This window comes from Strix aluco, chromosome 15 (assembly GCF_031877795.1).
Source record: "Strix aluco isolate bStrAlu1 chromosome 15, bStrAlu1.hap1, whole genome shotgun sequence".
Classification (NCBI taxonomy): domain Eukaryota; kingdom Metazoa; phylum Chordata; class Aves; order Strigiformes; family Strigidae; genus Strix; species Strix aluco.
The window spans coordinates 20,988,456-21,009,476 of record NC_133945.1 but is presented as its reverse complement, the minus strand read 5'-3'; the positions used below and the strand labels follow the sequence as shown (position 1 = coordinate 21,009,476).

General features: G+C 42.2%; 1 protein-coding gene across 4 annotated transcripts; it reads right to left on the bottom strand.

The window, feature by feature from the left end:
* Window positions 1–542: 542 nt before the first annotated feature.
* Window positions 543–20,984, bottom strand: LCMT1 (leucine carboxyl methyltransferase 1). 4 transcript variants are annotated; one of them, XM_074840309.1, is made up of 11 exons: window positions 20,966–20,984; window positions 19,251–19,342; window positions 18,480–18,601; window positions 16,973–17,049; window positions 16,252–16,313; window positions 8,147–8,249; window positions 6,152–6,272; window positions 5,272–5,373; window positions 4,754–4,845; window positions 2,636–2,733; window positions 543–912 (listed from the first exon to the last, which is right to left on the bottom strand). In XM_074840309.1, the coding sequence occupies exons 3-11, from the start codon at window positions 18,504–18,506 to the stop codon at window positions 890–892; spliced, it is 705 nt and encodes a 234-aa protein (XP_074696410.1). In that variant the 5' UTR covers window positions 18,507–18,601; window positions 19,251–19,342; window positions 20,966–20,984; the 3' UTR covers window positions 543–889. The 4 variants fall into 4 exon arrangements, with proteins under 4 accessions (XP_074696410.1, XP_074696409.1, XP_074696407.1 ...); XM_074840308.1 differs by lacking the exon at window positions 20,966–20,984 and adding an exon at window positions 20,871–20,888; XM_074840306.1 differs by lacking the exon at window positions 20,966–20,984 and adding an exon at window positions 20,648–20,815.
* Window positions 20,985–21,021: the final 37 nt, after the last annotated feature.

Here is a 21,021-nt window from a genome sequence, read left to right as displayed (position 1 = left end):
AAACATTTATTATTTTTCTCATAGGAAGGTTGCAAGGTTCCATTTCAAACAACAGGGCAAGGTCTTTCACTGCTGTTGGGATTTTGTTTTGTTTCTTTTAAGGGGAAAGAATGAGAAACTGGTGTAAAGATACTTCCAGAAGCAGTGCAAACTTAGATTAATCTCTTTCTTACCTTCACCATCCCATTGCTGAACTGCCAAGCTAAGCCCTTCCCAGTTAAAGTCTACCTTAACATCACCCAGTTTCTTGTACATCACTGAACAAGAATCATGGCTCCCCTTCTTCTTTCACCCTTCCCCTACAAGAACGTACCTAGTATAGTGACAGCCTTGTAGCAAGAGTAAAGCCTGGAGAAAGCTAACATGGTGACACTTCATAAAAATTGAACCTAAACAGAATGAAAATTAACAAAATTTAACCTTCATGATCAGCCGTGCACAGTGCAGAGATATCCAACAACGCAGCTCACCAGCATTGTTTTTCCAGCTTCCTGTCACAAATACACTTTACACATCCACAAAAAGACAAAAGAGGAAAGTCATATAATCCAAGAACACTTTACTTTCGGTTTTAAACTAAGGAAGGCAAGCTTTTGAACAGGAATTACTGACATCTTATGAAAGTCCGTCATTACATATCTGGGAATGGGAGGCAAGTCTTGCCTCATAACAATTGCTCACAATGGGCAAAAAAGATTAATTAGAACTACCAAAAGCCAACAGGACAGTCGACATCAGCAGCACCCATCACCTTCCGTACCGGCGCCGCTTACACAGATGCGCAGACCGAGGTTGGCACATGCAAAGTCCCATCGTTTCTGTGATCTTGTCTCACAGAGAAGGCAGTCACTGTGGCTGCTGGGCCCACGGCTTCCCCCCAGCAAATACATTAGAACGTGATGTTTGCAAGACCTATTTGAAAAGAAGAGGGGTGGGGGGAGAAACAAGTGCTTATTCTTGTACTGCCTGTACTTCACTACTATTAGGGCAGTTAGACACAGGAAGAAGGATACTTTGAGAATTACTATTTTTTTTAAAAACTTAAATGTAAAGGATTTGGTGGGAGGAAAGGGAATTAGGAAACAGGTTGATCTGTACTTTTCTAACCCTTTTTTGATTGTGATGCAGCAATTAATTTGAATAAGCCAAGCTGGAGGAGTACTGAAGTTACTGAAGGCAGAAGGAACAACACAGAGGCTGCTGCTGAACCTAAGGGTCTGCCCATGAAATTAAAAAGACAAAGCTGGGGAAAGTACCATTAATGAGGGCAGTAAATTCTCACTGGATAAAGAAAAACTGCTTTAGATTAAAGCATATCCATGCATTAGACGCTTGATTATCTCCTTTGAGATTTGTCTTTTTTGTCTTCTAAAATACGCTGCATCACTTAACCTCAGCACCCAAATCTGTCCTAAATACTTCTCTAATCACAGCAAAGAATAATGTCGGAGATCCCAGGAATACCGGCTACTATGAATAGGTGACCTTTTTGGCCTTAGCTCCTCTCAAAATAAGTTCTGTATTACAGTCATCACTTTTTAGCCATAAGAAATCAAATGGAAAATGTGCACCTCTGCAGCTCAGAACTGTTGAAGCTGCAGGATTCGAGCCAGCAGCCACCACTGCCTAGTGTCTGGTACAGCAGCAGCAACAGGCTACTGAAGGTCTAGTTTTACCAGCTGTATCAGATGCTTTGCTACTCAGTCTGGCTCCACAGCTTCAGCAGAGATTACATCTACTCACATCTGCTAAGGAATGGCAAATAACATTTGTTCTTGAATACTGCTTTGTCAGGAGTAAGGGAAGGGCAGAGAAGGAGAAGGGGAGGAAAAAGATACAAACTGGCAAGCAGAGAAGTTTTCTGGGAAGACTTAAAGTCCCTGAAATTGCAGACAGAAGTAGAGATAAACTATCTGCAAGTTGTCTTTCTAATTTGGACAAATAATGGCTGTAGACATCCATCCTTCACCTGAACCACAATTCTTTTCATTTTTTTTATTTCTTAAGCAGCAGCAACATACACAATGTTACATAAAGCACAGATCAGGTCTCTCCGTTTCAAAGAAATTCCAGTCTAAGAGAGACGGAATTTTAAGAACAAAAGGGACATTTAAAAGAATTAACTTCAGAGGGAATTTCTTCCCCCAGGAGAAAGCAGCATGGAAAACTTAAGTCTCAGATAGATGTAAATGGGGACTGTGCAGAAGAAGACTGGGCTAAGTAATACAAATTTATTTTTATGTTGTCAGGACACTGTGATTTCATATACCATGTGCCCATATGGCACTTTACATGCATAGGATTTGTAAACCTTTCAATTAGCATTGATACTATAAAGCAGGCAGTTATTTAAAGTAACCCATACGGCATCGTTCGGTGTAAAAATTCTAACTCCCCTGTACTGGACAGGCTTCCTTCGGGGCAACTCAGACGCCTGGACAAACCCCCAAAAGGCTGTGGAGAAACAGTCACGATACACCAGCTGGGAGGTGTTCACAGCCCCAAGCACCACAGGGAAGCAGACCCCGTTCCTGCTACAGGATACTGCTGCCCTCCGTCTGGTGTACGCAGGCCCAGCCTCTGCACATACGATCGCGATGCGAAGGGTCACCTCCCCGGGGTTGCAGAACATTACCCAGATTACTGCTGTCCTTTGAAGCCCAGCAGATGCAGTAGTGCTGCATTAGTTGTTCAAACAATTCCTTTTCATCTAGGAATTCAAGTCCTTCTATTCTGTAAGAATAAAATAAAAACTGTGATTCAAGCTGGAGTCTTGGGATAGTTTTTAATGTTCTCTTCTTTGCTCCATAGGAGCGAAAACTACGGCCAATAAGGCAGTTACCTTCCAGTAAATCAGTACAGGTGTTTGTCCATAATGAAGATACCACCACTACTCCTAGTCTTTGTTGGCAATGTATGAAACAAGTGACCCACAAGATGTTTTCAACCTCTCATCCCTAGAATTTCATGTTCCAGGATTAATCTGTGTAACTTCTCATAAAAAGCAGTAATTCTCTTCTAACCCCTTTTACTGCATGTATCTGGTCTTGCTGGATTTAAGCAGACATAATAGTACAGCCTAACGGAAGGCGATTTATCTTTACCAAAGGATTACAGTGAACAGTTGAAGATACTATTTTCTCCAGACAATCACAACAAGTCCACATTATGTCTTGGAAGAGTGATGGGTACACCAGTACAGCTTCTAACAACTCTCCCACATGAGCTCATGATGAAGCACAAACCAACTGGTACATATAAGATCTGAGGATTTTTTTCCTAAAATGGTTCCTACCTAGGATTCTTAAAGTAAGATCTTTGAATGTCTTCCACCAAACAAATGGGAGAACTTCTCCCAAGCTATGCTTGTTTTAAAAAGTTTAACCTGGCACATTCCTCTCTCTCACTCTAGATTACTTGAATATCAGAGTGTTTATTTTCCATGCTAAATATTTGGAAGGGCTGCTACTGAGGATCAAAAGAGGCTGAGGGGCAAAAGTTCCTAAGTACACTCACAGATGTGCAAGTGCTGCAGAAAGACACTTTTGTAAAGATTTTTTTATAAAGAGAAAGCATTATTTGCCTCATTAATACCAAAGGACAGAGTTTACGTAACCTATTTCTTGGCATTTGGAACAAGCGGAAGGAACTGAACAGATCTAAGGTAGTCAAAAATCTGCAAAAAAAAGTACAAGCTATGTCTCTCCACAAGTGCCATATGGTACAATCACACAGCCCTATTTAAACAACCTGTGATTTTCAGTCTCACCTGTTCAGTTCCATGGTTTGAGAAATCCCCATATGCAAATACTTATTCTGAACAAAGTAACTTGTTCAGCTAATTCAAACTATAGGTATTGAATGACTCATAGCAATCCACACTTCATATTATATATCTAAGAAGTTACTCATTAAAAACAGTTTCCCCCTTTTTAGCTTTTCTTTAATGCAAAAAATTTAACAAAATCCATGCAGATTACCGACTGTTACAGCAGCCTTTAGTTAGACCCTCTACATACTAAGCTCTGCCTGCAGACTCAGCAGTCTAGCTCCTAAAGATGATATGAAGGAAAGCATCATCCATCTGCTGAGAGATGGTCACTCCACGCTGTTGGGCACACCTCTCCTCTCTGTCCCTCTTCACTTGCATAGTACAATAGGCCATAACACTAAATTACTGCCCTGCCTTGGCTCATTACCTAATTATGCTGTCAAGGAAGAAGGAAGATCAGAACTGGTCATTTTCCACCCCCTTGTAGTAGAAAAGCAAACGGATAATCAATCTTATCTAGGCATACAAGACTGGAGCAAACCCCTGGATGTCACCTCCCCTGGGGACATGAGAAGTGGCTGCCTGTTCTGAGTGTATTTTAGAACCCAACTGGTGTTGTGGAGGCTGGATGTTCACAGGAAACATCTTAGGTACTGTAAAAACTCAACACAGCATTTCTGCAGCATCTTCTATCTGCAAATTTCCATCATGAGATGCTTTATGTCGCACCCAAATAAAACATCACCGCTGCCGGTCTACTCCTGGCAGCAATAACCCTCTGGATCATTAATGTTGCTCCAGGCATTATCCTTGAGGCTCTGCAGAGCTCCAGCCTCAGACATGTCCTGTCGACCTAGCTAGCAACAGCAGGTAGCCTTCTCCCTGGTGTACCAAGGGATCCCATAGTAGATACTGGTGTGAACTACCTTGGAAATGGCATCTGAAGATGACTTTTGGCCGCAAGCAAGCTATCAGTAATACCTTTTGACATCAGCCTGTGGCAAAAAGCTGTACACTTTCATCATATCAATGGCACGTGCAGTTTCCCAGCCATTTAACAGCAGTCGTTCCCTCTGTAAAATAAACAAGCAGCACAGTTTTCAGAGGACTTGAGGAAAAATACCAGAGAACAGTTTTTCCCCTAAGGATTTTGTAGGCCATCTGCTTGACCTGTTCTTTGAAGAGCTCTTACACTCTTTTCTAAGCATCTGCTGCTAACCTCTGCGCAGAGAGGACAGTGGGACAGATGGAGCTGCGCTCTGATCTACCACAGTTTTTGTACAACTACTGAAACTAAGCAGCATCGAGCACCCACAGCACTGACAACAGGGAACCGTGGCACCAAGACAGGAAAGGGTTTCAGTAGGTGGCAGCTGCCCCACCCCAAACCTGCTCTGGCCACTGCTCTGGGCCTTACCGTGCACACACAGAGGCAGAACTTGCAGACAGATTAAATAAGTTTAATATCAAACACACACAGAGCTCTGTGCCCCTTTTACCTGAGAGTCTAAGGATCTGCAGACTTCCACTCCAGCCAGGTTACACTGTCGTCTCTGCAAGTTCTCAATCATGATCTGTCCAAAGCGGTCTGTCATATTCACCTCAGGTAGAGAATGAGACAAAAGTGTTCCCCCTTCCGAAAAGAACGTAATCGCAGTGAAAAGCAGTAACTTGGTTAAACTCTTGAATTGTCTACTTCATAAAATGTACAGGATAACATTAAAGCAAGCTTCACATTCTTACACCAGGTCTCATCTCCCACTGCCACCAACTCCTCGGCTACCTCACGTCTACAAGCTGAGTGCCAGTTGAATGGTGACAACGCTGCTGCCTTTGCAGACACTGGGACTGGGCACTGAAAACTGACTCTGCTTTAAGTTGTTGGCAACTTGGTTCAGCTCTCCAGTAGTGATTTACAGCTTGGAAGATCCCGTTACTAATTCCTGGAGCCACCTAGTTCCCCCGAGGCTGCATTTTAGTTCCAGCCCGAGAAGCTGAGTTTATGCTGATGTGATTTTTTGTTCCACTTTGCCAAAGAACAGAGAGATAATTACATAATGTTATACACTCACATCTAACATTCAGCATCATTTCTTTTTCCTCTGTCTTATCTAAACCAATATTCTATGGTTTTCTCCACATATGGATTAAGTCTGTTATTTTGGTTCAACAGAGTTTAGAAATTGTCCTTCAGAATGGCTGTATATTCTTTACAATGAGCTATCTACAAGATAAAAGACATTACTAAAGAAATTCAGCAGAAACCACTTTCTCTACAAAACAATATGGCCCACTCTTTATTTTACAAGCACAACTCCCGCTCTTGAGAGCAATTTCTATGACAATAAAGCAGGTCTAAAAATGCCATTTTTGTTTTACCTGCTCATAATTTATAAACATCGCCACTGGAAAGGTGCTTGCTGCCCACTTTAAAAGATTTGCAGATTGCTGTGGTGTCATGTAAACCAGCACACACTCCGCTACCAGAAGCGTTGGCAAGCTTTAAAACAAAAAAACAAGGTAACTATTTCTAGCAAAAGAACAAAAAAAAAAATTTATAAAGAATTAGCAAGCAAGTAATTTCATGTCCCCAAAACTTCTTAAAAGAGCTACCCTTTTTGTGAATTAGACATTTAAGACTGAATGAAATCACTTCATCAAGCTGACTAGAACTGGGTTTTCTGGCAGCTGATGAACTAACCGCAGGGGACTCCCATGGTTACAAACCAGAGATATTAGGAGACCACCTCCCCTAAGTCAGCCACATGAGCACAGGAGAACGTGGATTCTCTAAGTCTCCTCTGAACTGTGATAGCATGAAGTGCATATTAAAATTAATTTTGCAGAAGAATTGTACCCTATATACACAATACGCACTCTTTTAGAGACCAGTAAAATTTGGAATAAAATACAAATTAAAAAAGTTTTCTCTTTAAAAAAGTTCTAAGAAGAATTTTAACTAGACAGATTTGTTCAACATCTGTGAAATAAGCTTCACATATTATTATCTAACAAAATGCAATCTATAGTTTGCACATTGCCTCTTCCCCCTCCATCCACAAAAAACCCCAAAATAGACATCTGCACAAGTAATCTTCCTCAGAATTACAGAGTTTTCTTTTAATTGCTAGAATGAACAGGAAAAAGAAAAGTCACTAGAAGCAGGAGAAATTCCACAAGGAGCAGCAATGTAGGCAAGCAAGGCAAGATTTCAGGAGATGGAAGTGTAAAGATTTAAATGGCAATTTGATGCATTCTGCTTACCCATATGCTCTCTCCCACCCAGGCAGATAGCCGCTATTTATATATCTTATATTTGAAAGGTATGTCCATCATCCACTCTAAAAGCTTAAATCCTGCCCCCCCCCCAGCAGCCTAACGCTTGAACAATAAAATCCCAGATATTAGCTTCCGGAGTTAAGTTCTCAAAGGACTCCACCGCAATCACTTTACCAAAAGGTCTGGGGAACAATAAGGGTTTTAAGTGGAGGCAATAGAAAATAATTACAAAGATAAAACTCTGAAATAATTTAACATTGACAGAATTATTCTTCCTTTCACCAGCTAAGCTCCCAGAAACCTTGACTCTACCGCCCTTACAATAGGGGTGGAGGATGTTCTAGGTACTGTCCATCACTCAACATTAAAACTAAATGCAACTGAACCAGCTCTTAAAACAAGCAATTTATGACATTTTGATACATCTCTAGGTTAGAGATTCCCCTTGAACAACTTATGATTCTATTAACTAGATTTCAACCAAATTTAAGCAGGGGGCAACTCTTTTAGAAATCTCTAAGAGTTAAATTCATGATGTAGAGAAAGAAAACTCTTATGAGCTCTGAGGCAGAAAAAGGCAGAAAATGGCTGCTGCGGGAGCTCATCCCCTCGAGGGCAAGGGACGGGGGTGAAAGCGAGAAGGAATTACAGCTGCCTGCCCTGCAACCACAGTTTTAACTTGTGCGAAAGGATCATACACCCCAAAGAGAACCCACCACCAGGAACACGGTCACAGAAAGCCATACTTCGTTCCCCCCAGCGTTTTAAGATCAAGAAGCAAATAGTTCTGTAATGTTTGATCTTCTCAGGAAGGACGAAAACACAGTTTGCAGAATAGACTACGCAAGGAACAACCTTGCTTCAGACTTGGAACTACCAAGCAGTCACGGCAGTGCCAGCCTGCTCGGCTCAGTGAGGCTGCATGAGGTGTCTGAACAATTCCTTCTGCTCAAAGGGCTCAGGAAAAGGTAACCATGGAAATAGCATAATGAGCACTGGATGCAGATACTGCATGCCCAAGCCTGACTTTACTCTCACCAGTACGCTTCCACAAGCCCTCATTAAAAAAAAAAACTGGAAAAATAATAATCTTACTGTATATCCAGGTTATGTTTCTTTAGCTTTTCCTCCAGATCTGATGAGAAACGGAGATCTGCTCCTACTATGGAATATCGACTGGAGTCTAGGCTGTGAGAATCTGCAAGTTTAAGATTTTGAGAGACTAACAGTTACAAATAAGAGGGATGCTGAAACTATAAACTAAAAAAAATACACAGCAACGTATGAATTTGAAGCCGAAGTTTGATCTGTTATACCTAACAATTAACAGCAAACTCTTCTTTTTAAAACATTAATTTCCCTTATACCTGATTATTGTGGTTTACAGATGGTGAGATATTAGCATCAGACTGCAACAAGCCTACTCTTTCACTCTGCAGCCACTCTAATGCAGATCGGTTATCCCATCCGTTACCATGGTTTCAAGGAATGCAGAGAGAAGAAAAATGTGAAGATTAAAGGCAGGGGGTTTTGTTTTGTTTGCAGTCTTTTCAGATAACCCAACGTATGCACATAAGGAACTACATTAAAAAAAATGTACATCAATTTCTGGAAAACTAAGTTAAGAGTAAGAAGGTTCCAGATATCAACAATAGATACAGCTATATAAATTAACAATACATATAGCTATATAATATATATGGGTATCAGACACAGATTTGGGTGCCAAAATGTTATCATTTAGCCTTTTTGTATGATCTAGTGATGGTATTTAAGCATAGAGTCAAATTAGGAAAGGTATTCTGAGAAACAAATATTCACCCTGAGATACAACAGGCAGCAAGCTCCTGTAAACGCTTTCCAACATGAAGGAGGAACTAATACTAAAGTCAAAAGGCACTTTGCCATACTAGCAAGACTGTAAGGAAGCCAGCAGCAACATGAGCATCCTGCTATCAATAATTCTGACAACCAGTTGCAATCAATTCCACTAGATGAGCCCAGTCCCCTCAGAAAGCATTTCACAAGTGCAGCAGCAAACCCACTTAAAGACGTAAAGTTCTGCAGGAATAGATCAGATTGCTCTTTCAGCTTGAGCTTTACCAGAGTGAAGTCATTAAGACAGAATAGCACATAATTTGCCCCTCTTACCATATGAGTGCGACAGAGCATGCAGTAAAAAATAAGAAAGCTAAACGGTGAAAAAATCCCCAGAGTGAGAGTTTAAAGTGATCTTCTAACGGTCAGTCAGCATCTGCAAGCTCTGGCACAGCTCCAGGCGGGACCCTGCTGCACACACAGCTCCTGAACCTAACACCAGAGCAGATGCCAAGAGCTAGGTGAAGAGAGAAAGAGAAGCCAAGTGGCTGAAGAGACAGGATGAAAGAGGTTTTCCATTTCAGGAGAGGAAACAAAAAACAGGGGGGAGAGGTAGCTTATTAAATTAAGCAGTGCTTCAAACACTCTGGAAGATGTACCTCCATTTAGTTTTCAAGTGACCAACTGTTTGAAAATGGCACTAGCAAGTCACAATAGCTGTCTTTCCAGCAACATTTAACAGACACAGAAACCAGAACAGTTTGTACAGAGAGTTACAGGGGGAAAAAAAAGAAAAAAAAAAAAAAAAAAGAGTTGTGTAGAAAATGATTCAACATTTTGAGTCAAGGCTTTTTTCCATGTGCATGTTCTGTAATAGCTTTAAGACTTCCCACACCCTTCTATTTAAGTTATTATATCAAGGCCATGATAATGGCATCAAAAAAAGCCACACAAAAACCCCCACCACACACAGGAAAGTATTTATATAGCGATTGGTTTGCTGTCTGGAGATACAGCACGGTAAGCGTCAGTCACCACAATTAGTATGAAATTAGTGCAATCTTCTTGTCCAGCTTCATTGACTTGGACATACTAGTACGTTAATTAAAACCAGAAATAAACTACAACAATTATTAAGTGATCCAGTAACAGAAGCAGTACAGACACCTCAGAGGTGGAAGTAAATGTCTCTTGCTCACACCATGTTGATTCAAGTATTTTTATCACTGAAGAACAGGAAAGAGCAAAACCTCTCAAACTCTAGGTTAGAAAACCATCCTTCAAAACGGTTCAAATTTCAGCAATCAAAATTCCTAACGTTGTTTTTAATAAGCCTGTATACGCATGAATAAACCCCACAGAATTTCTGTTATGCCCTGACATGGTGGGAGAGGGGATGGCCAGAGGGAGTGACCTGGGCGATCCTCAGGGCTGAGCTGTGCAGCCCAGCAGACGCTTGGTTTTGGAGACGTAGGCTGTGGACAAGTGAAAATAAACAGCCATATAGCCATAGCCTGGTTATTTGAAGTTAACTGAGGGAAAGAAAACATGAAACACAAGACTAGAACAGGTTTTTTCAAGGGTGATTTGGTTCAGCTGAAATATTAAAGCCAAGTATCCTTAATGCCTTAATACAGGACCCCTCACGGCAGAAACTTTTAAAAGGCCAAGGTGGCTGATGAGAAATGGATTGTCTTCCTCTCTTCAAAAGCCTTTTACTCCAAATGCAATCACTTTACTTCCATTTCCAGTATCCAGACTGCCTGGTTCTCCTTCTCTGGTCCATTCAAACAGAATGTACTTGTTCCTCCACACATTTTCCTGCCAACTTCCCTCAACTCTCCATTGACGGTTGTTGGCAAACACAACCACAGATAGTACTGAGGCAGAGCTGCACACACATTATACACGAGCTGATACAATTGCTAGAAATCCTACATTTTAAACATGTCTGAAAGCACCTCATTAAATATCTCCATAATTCATATATTCCAACATTCATGATCAATACTTTTACCTTGAAGGAAATCTTAGGGAAAAATATGAAATTTACACTAGTCAATTTTAAAATGCAAAGAGAGGCAAAAGGAAAAAAAGCAAGAGGAAAAAGTTTAAGCCAAGCCTCTTCCAAACTTCCTTGTAAGATTTTCTCCTAGCTTCCACCTTTGGCCTATACATGTCATTAAAAAAATCCTTTTATATATAAAGTCAAATGGATGAAGAGATCATACTTAACTAGGCAAACAACTTTGAGATTTTAAAATCAGACTGACAACTGCTCCATCACTTCACACTTAGCTGGCAGACACTCACTCACTGCGAGGCAGTGGCAGCTGATGATAGCTGGAATTGCCATTGTTCCCAGCCTGGAGGCTCAAAGTCGAAGTATGACCATAAACACCCCAGAAGATAATGTTCTGCTAGTCCTCATCTGACACCAATTTCTACTTTATTGCAGAGTCTGATACTTTAAGTATGAAAATTTGCAAACATGCTGCCACCCTGACTGAGCAGTGTTGGTGCAAATGTATTTTACAATGCCTATCTACAGAGCAGCTGAAAAAGAAAAAGCAAGTTTCCGCTTGGTAGCAGCGTCACATGGTCTCCACTGATTTCTTCTTATGGACAAGAAGTTTCTTTTAATGAAATTAATTTTTTTGGTGTTAAAAAACCTTTTTTTTTTTTACTGTAATCTCACTCTTCTGAAGGTGTCTGCCACAGTGACCTCCCCACAGACAAGAGCCCTGCCCCACTCCACCCGCTCCCTGCTGCTGCCAGGAGCGCTGCTGCCTTCCCTCCTGGCCAGCTGAGAACAGCCCCCACGCTGCACTAACGAGCAAGTCAGTGGCAGTTTTCAAATAAACAGGGCCACCTCGTTGTGACTCAGGCCAACTGCCCTAACGCTGGCATAGCCAGCAACGTTTCATGGCTTAACCCATTGAAAATCCCATGTTCCAAGCACCAATTCCTCTCCAGGCACCGATACTTCCTGTTGGCTTTTAGCAAAGTTGTTTGGTCCTGATGTTCTTTCCTAGAGCACGGAGCTACCTTATGGCTTTCTTTGTGATGCTCGCACTCAGCGCATTCAGTTCTGTACAAAGTTTCTCTCTTATACTTGTCTGAAAGGAAGGTTTGAGAAATACCAGATTCAATTTCATTTGAGAAATAGAAGGGAGGGGAGAGTGAAGGAGAGAAAGAACGTGAGCCCCAGCACCGCAGCCCACCCCATCTACCCCACACAGACCCTCAGCCGAGGTGCTTGCTTCTGTTATCCGCACATAATGCAAGGGAGAACGTTTTGCTCTGATCAAACCACCTTAGGTGTATTTTCCATGACTTTTGGCACAGAAGTAACAATACAAGTGGTTCGAATTTAGACCTCATTGCAGTGACTGAATAGTAGCAGAAGTTGCTTATAGTTGCTTTTTGACCTCACTGCAATAAATTTCTTCTTCACAGAAACATGCTACCAGCAAGTAAATGCTGTTTTACAGTGGCCCTCAGGCACTCACCCGCTGCCTTAATCCGTCTGCTCAAGTGGAATCACAGGCACACGAAGCGCAGTGTTTCCTCTCCTACAAGAATTCAGAGTTTTCTTTTCTTACTCTCTTCTCAGATTAGTGAAACAATTTCCTGGAGGTTTTCCAAGAAACAGCATGCAGGGTACTATTGACTCAAACTGATTTCATTAGGATTTTCATCCTAAGGTATCTCCGGCAGCTTTACAACCAACCATCCCATACAACCTATTCTGCAGGCTCAAAGGCGTGATACAGTATTGGTCTCACTCAGGTTGGTTGTTTACTACATCAGGACAGGGTACGTGTCTAAACACAAAGAAATTTAGTCTGTCTTGCAAGAGCAGGATCATTCCCAACGCAAGGCATGTGAGTCACCAAGACAGCAACAGCCCCACCATCCACACTGGGTCACAAGCAAGTTTGGAAATTAAGGGAAAAGGAAGTTAAAACAACCAACTCCCAAAGCTGGACGAGACAGGGGCAGGAAGTGTAAGAGTGGCACTGAAAGGTGATAGTTCATTGAAGTGTAATTTGCACTTGCAAAGCAGCAAAGGTGGAGTACTAACTTCTCAACACTGGCAACTGCATCATAAATCAGATAGTGCCATTGAACTTTGAAAACAATTTAACCTGATACTGCCACAGGAATGTCAATTTACTGCACAAATTCACTGCTTTCCCCTGGAGATCCAACATTCCCTAGGAAACGACAAAGCTGTTCAATGACAAGTGTCATCTTGCTACATTCAAGGGCAGAGGCCACAAATATCTATGCTTGAATTGCAAGCCATGCTGTCATTGCTTTGTCTAAAGGGCAAGGAGAAAGCAGATGTTGCCCTGAAGTTGATAAAGTTGGTTATTAGCACTGGCTTCATGAACCGAAAACATTTAGTGTGAGAAGAAAAGCAGTAAGAGAACAAGAATCATGTCAGTCGATATTACAACAACTCAAAAAAATCCAATTCTGAATCATCTAAACAAATTTTTCCTGGTATACACGAGACAGCAGTGTGGAATTACTGGGGGGGGGGGGGGGGGGGGACACGGACACACGACACGGGACACAACCTCTCTCCTCAAGATTCTAAAATCCCGGTCCATATCCCCACCCCAAAGCCCCCCAAAATGAGTAACATTTCCCTGCCTGGAAGCTTCATTATGCCCCACTACACTCCCTAGGACAGGCACTATTCCCAGAACACCACATTAGTCTAACAGCTGCACCAGGCCAGACCAAAGGTCCCCCTAGTATGGTAGCCTGCCTCTCACAGATGCCAACAGCAGCTACCTAGGGAAAAGGCAAAAAGAGGGCAAACACGTACTACAATACTGGCATCTATGTCGTTTTCTATCTTTTTTCTAAGAACTCTTAAATTTGATTTGGATTTCTGGACCATTACTGAGTCAATGTTTTCATCTATCTATTTATTATAATACCCAGATCTTGTTTGCAGGCAGCAATAATCAACCAGCAGCCTATCATTTACATGTGAGGCACAAACTATTTTTTCCACCCATGTGCATCACTTTATATTAATCCGCATTGAATTTATCATCAAGTCACTAATTTCACAAGATTCTTCTACAGTTCTTTACCACTCTGAAGAGTTTGGACTTGCCAACAAGCTGCCACTTACTAATCACTCTATTTTCCCAATCATTTCTTAGTGTTGAACAGCAACATATCCTTAAGCACAGATCTCCATCTCTCTCCATAATGAAAATTAACAACATATGCCTACCCTCCATCCCCAGCTCCTCATCCATATGAGATCCATTCCTTCCCCCCGCAACAACCGTGCAATTTCTCTGGCACGCTTTGGTAAGGGACACTGTCAAAACACATTTTTTAGATTCAAGCACAGTATTAACTGGATGTCCTTTTCCAAGATATCTGTTGACTCTTACAGAGAACTCCAATAGGTTTGTGAGGCATAACTTACCTTTACAAAAGCCATGTTGACTCTTTCTCAACACATTATATTATTCCTGTGTTCCACTAAGTCTGTCTGTTAGTTTCTACTAATTTGCCCAGTAGAGACATCAGTCCTACTGGCTTGTAGTTCCCTGGATTTCTCCTGGAGCCCATTTGAGTCACAGCCGCCACCTTCCAGTTCTCAGGTACTAAGACAGTTTTAAAATGAGAGGGTATATACCAGTTAGTAGCTGAGCGAATTCATTGTCAAGTTCCTTTAGATCTGTAAGAAATCTCTATTCATCTGATGGTTTGATTTGTCTACTTAGTCCACAGCCTCTTCTGGTGGCACTTCCGCATGAACCAGTTCCATTAATATGTCCTTAAAGGAAAGTTCCCACAGAAGTTTCACTCGAACTGACCTGTGGTTATCGAGTGCCAGTTCAAACTGGGATTCCACAACAGACTTCTACCACCTCCAAGCTATCTGGACATTAAGCTACATCCCAAAGATCTCAGAGTAGTAGAGCCTACATCAGCTGGGTTACAGTAAAATGGCTGAAGTATTTAAAACCCAGCACTGAGAAAGAACAAGAGAAACAGCTTTAGAGAAATAAGCCACTCCGATACATTCAGACAGTGATACATTAATTGCTGTTGACTGCTGTGACTCGCTATTAGTAGCTTCTGATTACAATACACCGTTGTTTTGCTGTACTAGATGTATGTACAGCTGCTCAGTAACACAAACACGATCAAACCCTTCTGATCGACCTTGTGCTAGTGCCTTTTTAACAGTGCTTATGCAGCATATCTCATTGTATACAGGAGATGTAAGAAGGTCTCCTCGCTGAAACGGTGGTACTCAGGAGCCCTTTTTCTGAGATGGGGCACTGGGCTTTAACCTTTTGAGACCTGAACGTACAATGGAGAGCTCTGCCATTCGAATGACATCTAAAAGGTCGGTGAGTTAAGACCCTCTAATATGCAGCAATAAAATGTGTACAGTATGCAGAAATATGCACAACCAATTCAGTGTGTGGCAGTACTCTGATCCAAGTTAAAGCACTAGAAGAGCCTTGGGGTGAAGCACCTACACCTTGCCACTGGCAGCACGAGCATGCCTCCTCACTAGTTGGACTCTTCCTTACTCTCTGGACTCTTCCTCACTCTCTGGAGGGTCCAAGCCCTCCAGACCCTTAGCTGCAATTGTGCTTATTAAAAGCACCTATACATGCAATCGTATCACTAAACACTGCTAGCTCTGTTTTATCTGCTAACACAAATTAATCGGTATCGTAGGTGCAGATAATTACTCTTCCTAAAGGGTCCAACACAGCTACTATAGTGCAGTATCTGCTATTTGGGCACAGAAAACATTACTCAACAGAACCCAGGCTTTTTTCACAAGCAAAGAGCTTTTCGAATTACAATCCTGACACAAACATAATGAGGCTGTAAGCCAAGACAGTACAACCCCACACCACCACCTGAATCTAATATCCTCTTAATACTAAAATGTAACAAATGGCACTGGCTCCTGAGAATGGACTTTGCAGGCTGCATTTCTTCTGTGAAGAGTCTGCTAAATGTAAAGACCCATGCTCTTAATGAGACAGAAAGACGACCAAGGAAAACACTCAATAGATATTTTAATCCAGTATACATGACTAGCAGCATAACTTAAGCTACCTATGAGACAAAAGAAAAAAAACTCAACAACTTTCTGGCAGAATAAAACCACTTCAAGCGAAGACATTTCTAAGATGACACAGAACAAATGGGCAGGAGTCTGTAAGAGAAGAAAAAAGCCTCTTTTCCCTCCCAATTCTCTGTCCAAACAGCACTTCAAACATTAAAAGCCTGCCCACATAGCAGAACAAAATGATCAGAAAAGTTTTAAAAGTGCTGCAGTACATTGCTGACTTATTTTTAAGATGACTCACCTATTAGAAGAGAGTCCCCTGAATGGGATTCCATAATTGGTTTTGACAGGGGAGGTTTTGATCTGTGGGAAGAAGGAAGAAGCATCTCTGAGCAGTTAAGCTTGTTTAACAGTGTGCTTACGATTTATTTTTTTTAATATATATATGTGTGTGCGTGTATTAAAAACAGACAAGAGAATACCTCTGCCCTCTACTGGAAATGAAAACGTTTGCAAGTTAGACTTAGTACTAAGTTGCAGTTGAGTTTTATACCCAATGACTCTTAAGTTTTGAGGCAATCTGAAGAGAAACCCAGACACTCTCCTCAGGTATCCTCCATAAGCCTTAATGTACCATCAAACACAACACTCACGTATAGTACCAGCCATCCTACCTCTCTAACTGAACACCCAAGTCTGGGAATTTGCTGCTGTCTTCAACAGTAAGAGAAGACTTAATCGCCTCTAATCATCACGAGGCTTCTCCTGCCCATTATATTTTACATAATTAAGAATAAAGTCTGCTTGGCCTCTCCAAAGCTTCCACAGATGAACTTCTCCAATTTGGAACAGTGGCTGCACCGTCACATGTATGACTTGCCTGCATAATGAAACCTTTATTCTAAATCCTAGAGCATGAAGAGTTTCTCAGAAGAGAGATGAAATAATTGCAGCTTGTAGTTCACAGCATTTTGCTGAATTACATTCAGTCTCACACAGCTAAACACAGGGACTACACTTACTTGATATTATGTATTTTTCTTGCAACTATCATTGGAAAATCCACTTCAAAATATTTTCTAGGGAGAAGATTTTCATCCTGAGAATTGGAGTAAGACTCTAGAATTAGTGACATTCAAACTTCGCATGCACATGACAAGATATAACCTTAAGTCCTAAACAGTTTTGGTTTAGTTTACGCTGGCGTTTGTAACAGTGGTATAACTTAATGTCCTACAGCTTAAAAAAACCCAAACCAACAAAAACACTTGGGAGACATTAGAATGTCCTCTAAGCACTAAGGAAATTATTTAACATTTTATGTAATGCAGCAATCCTGGACACCAGGTCACTGAAACATGTATTCCAACAATATATTACCAGGATCTAGAAGAGCACAGCAATAGGAAACTATTACGACATTTAGCGTGCATCTTCAGTGTATTCTTCTAAGAAAGGAATCAGGAACTTTTTGCACAGGTTTACAGAGAAAGTGACCACGTTCCACAATCCGTCCCCAAACCCACAGCCAGACTACAAGTGCATCAGCATTCCTCTACCACAAAAAAGGGGAAAACCTCTTCATTTCATGTTGTCACTATCTGACACCCTGACAGATAAGCTGCGCCAAGTTTCTCCCTATGCAGCAATCCTTTTGTGATGGAGATGTACTGCTAGTTCGAGCTTGGCAACCTCATGAATTTCTGAACAGTAGATTACATCAGGAGTCAGAACACTGAAGCACTCGCTTAACTGTGTCCCATCTTCTGTACATTAATTGTACCACACCTGCTCTTTGCAAGGACAAAGAATTGGAATTACAGGCCCCTCTTTAGCTTTTAAAATCACTGTTACAAGAAAGTTAATAAAACTGTGCGTTAACGTAGCTTTCATAGAAACGCAGGTAAGAAGAAAACTTCACATCTCAGAAAAAATTCATTATTTTTTCCCTTCCACTGACTGAAATATAACGAATTGTGACCAAGCAAAATGCAAGTGGCCTCCCTGGGCTTTCTTCCAGAAACCAAATTTACAAATGTAAATGCTAATGAGAAGACAAGATGACTTGGAAGTGTGTTCACTCAGAATGATACTGTCATATAATATCTGAATAATCTGAATTTTTGTGAATTACATGTATACATATAAACAGACATATATATTTACATATATAAAACTCACATTTATATAAATAATTCAGATGAATAGAGCCTGTACAATTCTGTGCTGTGGTATCTGATTCCTCTTTTAATACAAGATTAAAAAAAGGGAAACCTTAAGGCTTAAAGAGGACAGCACAATGTGGAGTTCAAGCTCTGCTCCTGGAAGTCCACTAGAGGTCAGCTCCCTGTCACACGCTTTTTGGTAAAAGCAGGTGAAAACCGCAGCCCCTCCTGCCCACTGAGGTTTGAAGGTACCTAAACTAATTCTAAGCAAGCCGAGAAGTGAGGCAGACCACGCAGGGCAGTCTGCTGCAGCACTCACAAATCTTTGTCTTCAGCCAAGTTCGTTACTCTCAGCTGTCATTACCTTTAATCTCCAGAACAGGGTATCCATGCCAGCACCAAGATTAACAATTTGGCAGTTGCATTCTGTCTTCTTTAGAAAAGCTTTAATCAGATAACTGACTCCATGAACACGAGCATAATAGCCTGTTAACAAAAAAAGAGGATTTTAAAATTATTATTGTCATATAACACTTGATGTTTAACGATCAATAAGATTTTTAGTTAACTTTTTAAACTCTTTATCTATTTAAAAAATGGTGTTTCTTAGGAAGAATAACGAAGCAGAATTATTAGGAATATCACTGCACTTTTTTTAAGATATCTAAGGGTCTTTGGTTTGGGTGTTTTTTTATTACTAACAAAGTCTGATGCACTGATAAAACAGGATTCCTTGGGTAAATGAAAGTTTTAGTCAAGTTTCACCTCAAACTGAGCAGAATAATTCTGGCCGGTGTGCATACTTTTGCAGAGACCAGAGCTGACATACCCACTCTGCTGTCCTGGGTCAAATCAACATTTTCGATTGGTTTGTATTGATTGTTGCATGCCAAGACACACAGAGACATTCCATTCAGAACACAGAAAGCAAAGGATAAGAGTTTTGATTTAAAGAATAATATTTAAAAGGCCAACTACAGTACCAAATTATTACTGTGAAGAAAACTTGTCTCATTGTTTTACGTATTTGCTACACTCCATAACACCCAGTATACAGAGGTTTCATCAGGTGCTCTTCAAGACCAATTCAGAACACGTTTGCACTGACTTCAATCACAGTCACATGCCAACTTGCCTCTATTGATTTCAGGTGCTTTTCTTTCTTTGGCTTGTCTCACAAAATACTGGATGTAAGGGTCCTTCCAGTAGCCAACACTTACAGCAAACCTGTCCAGCAGAGCAAAAAAAAATAAGAGAATTATGAAATAAGGCCACCAAGATTTACTCTAAAAGATACACAGACTAAAAGGTCATTCTCTGACCTGGGTGTATACGTGCAGACACAGTTTAAAAAAATCTGTTGAATGTGTGGAACTATTTTAATTAAGAAGTTATATAAAGTCTAGTTAAAAATTTTGGCTATTGCCATATTAAACAAGCATCTTTTTAATAGCCTCTGCGCTATTTGATGAACTTCTGCAAGTGAAGACCCTCATCTCAATTATTTTCTCCTTGAGGACCCAGCAAACAGGAATTATCTGTCTAAAGTTCCTTAGACCACACACAAAGGGCGCTTTACTGCTACACATCATGCTTCCAGCTGTTTGCACTTATTCCAGAGCTTCTACATATCACTTCAACACAGACAACAGTGCTATTCTAGTCTAACAGAACTTACTAGCTTTACAACTCATTTGAAAAGGTAAACTCTCAAAAACAAACTCAACCACCCAACAATTTGCTGCTACACCAGTAACAAAAGGTTGGAACAAACAGCTAGCAAGAACAGAAGTTAAAGGCACACCCACACACAACGGGACAACAAAACTCATCACCCTCCCAGCACCCATCCTCCAGAGGAGGTGAAGTACTCCGAAAAATATCAAATGTTTTTTTCCTGGGATCTCGAACATCACTGGAGTTTTGGATCCCCACTATTAGCCAGCATAACTCTAGCGATCACCGTATGCTGCTTTATAAACAAACTCTAAAATGAAAATGGGGCAGGTGTTTAACAACAGAAGCAGGCGAGTTTTTGGCAAAGCTGAGGCTAAAGCTGTGGGTCCACGTGAAAAGCACCTTCAGAGCAAGCGCCCGCCCTCTCCCCGGGGAACTCTGACCGTGTTTTGAAGTTTATTCTCCCCAACACAGCTTCGCTTGCTATACAGCTACGCAGCTTCAGGGGTGCTTCCCCGGCCAGCCGGCCCTTGCAGCCGCTCGGGCCGTCGGTTATGCTCTCGGCCCCGGTGCGGACAGAGAACACCGGCACCGCCGGGCACGGCAGCAGCCTCCCGCGGGGCGGCACCGGGGAAAAGCTGGGGCTGCCTCCCCGCTCCTCCAGCCCACCTCCCCGGAGGCCGCTCCGTGCTTCGCCGCCTCCCCGCCCGCCCTCACCCCCGCCAGCACAGCCCCAGGGCTGCGGTCCGGTGTGGGGGGGGGGAACGACGGGACGGACACTGGGGGGGACACTGGGGGGAACACCGGAGGGGCCCAGCCCGGCTCGCCCCTCCCCACCCCCCCAGGTGCCGCTACCGTTTGCAAACGGACGCGTCCTCGCACGTGCCCCGGACCGCCTCGTCCGCCTCGTCGAGGCCGGGGGCAGAGAGAGGGTCGCGGGCAGCGGCCGCCATAGAGGGCGTAGGGCCGGGCCCGGGGAGCGCGCGAGGCTCAGCCGCCCGCCGCTGCCGCCACCGCCCCTGCAGCCCGCCCCCCGCCGCCTCTCATTGGGCGGCTTCCACAAAGCGGCCCGTCGGACCTCGGCAGCGATTGGCCCAGGGCCCTGTTCGTTCCCATAACACCCAATGAAAGAGCGCAGGCCGCAAAGCCCCGCCCAGGAAACGGCGGCTGTACCGCAAGGGACGCCGGGAGCGGTAGTCTCGTGGGACCCTCAGCCATAACTCTGAGGG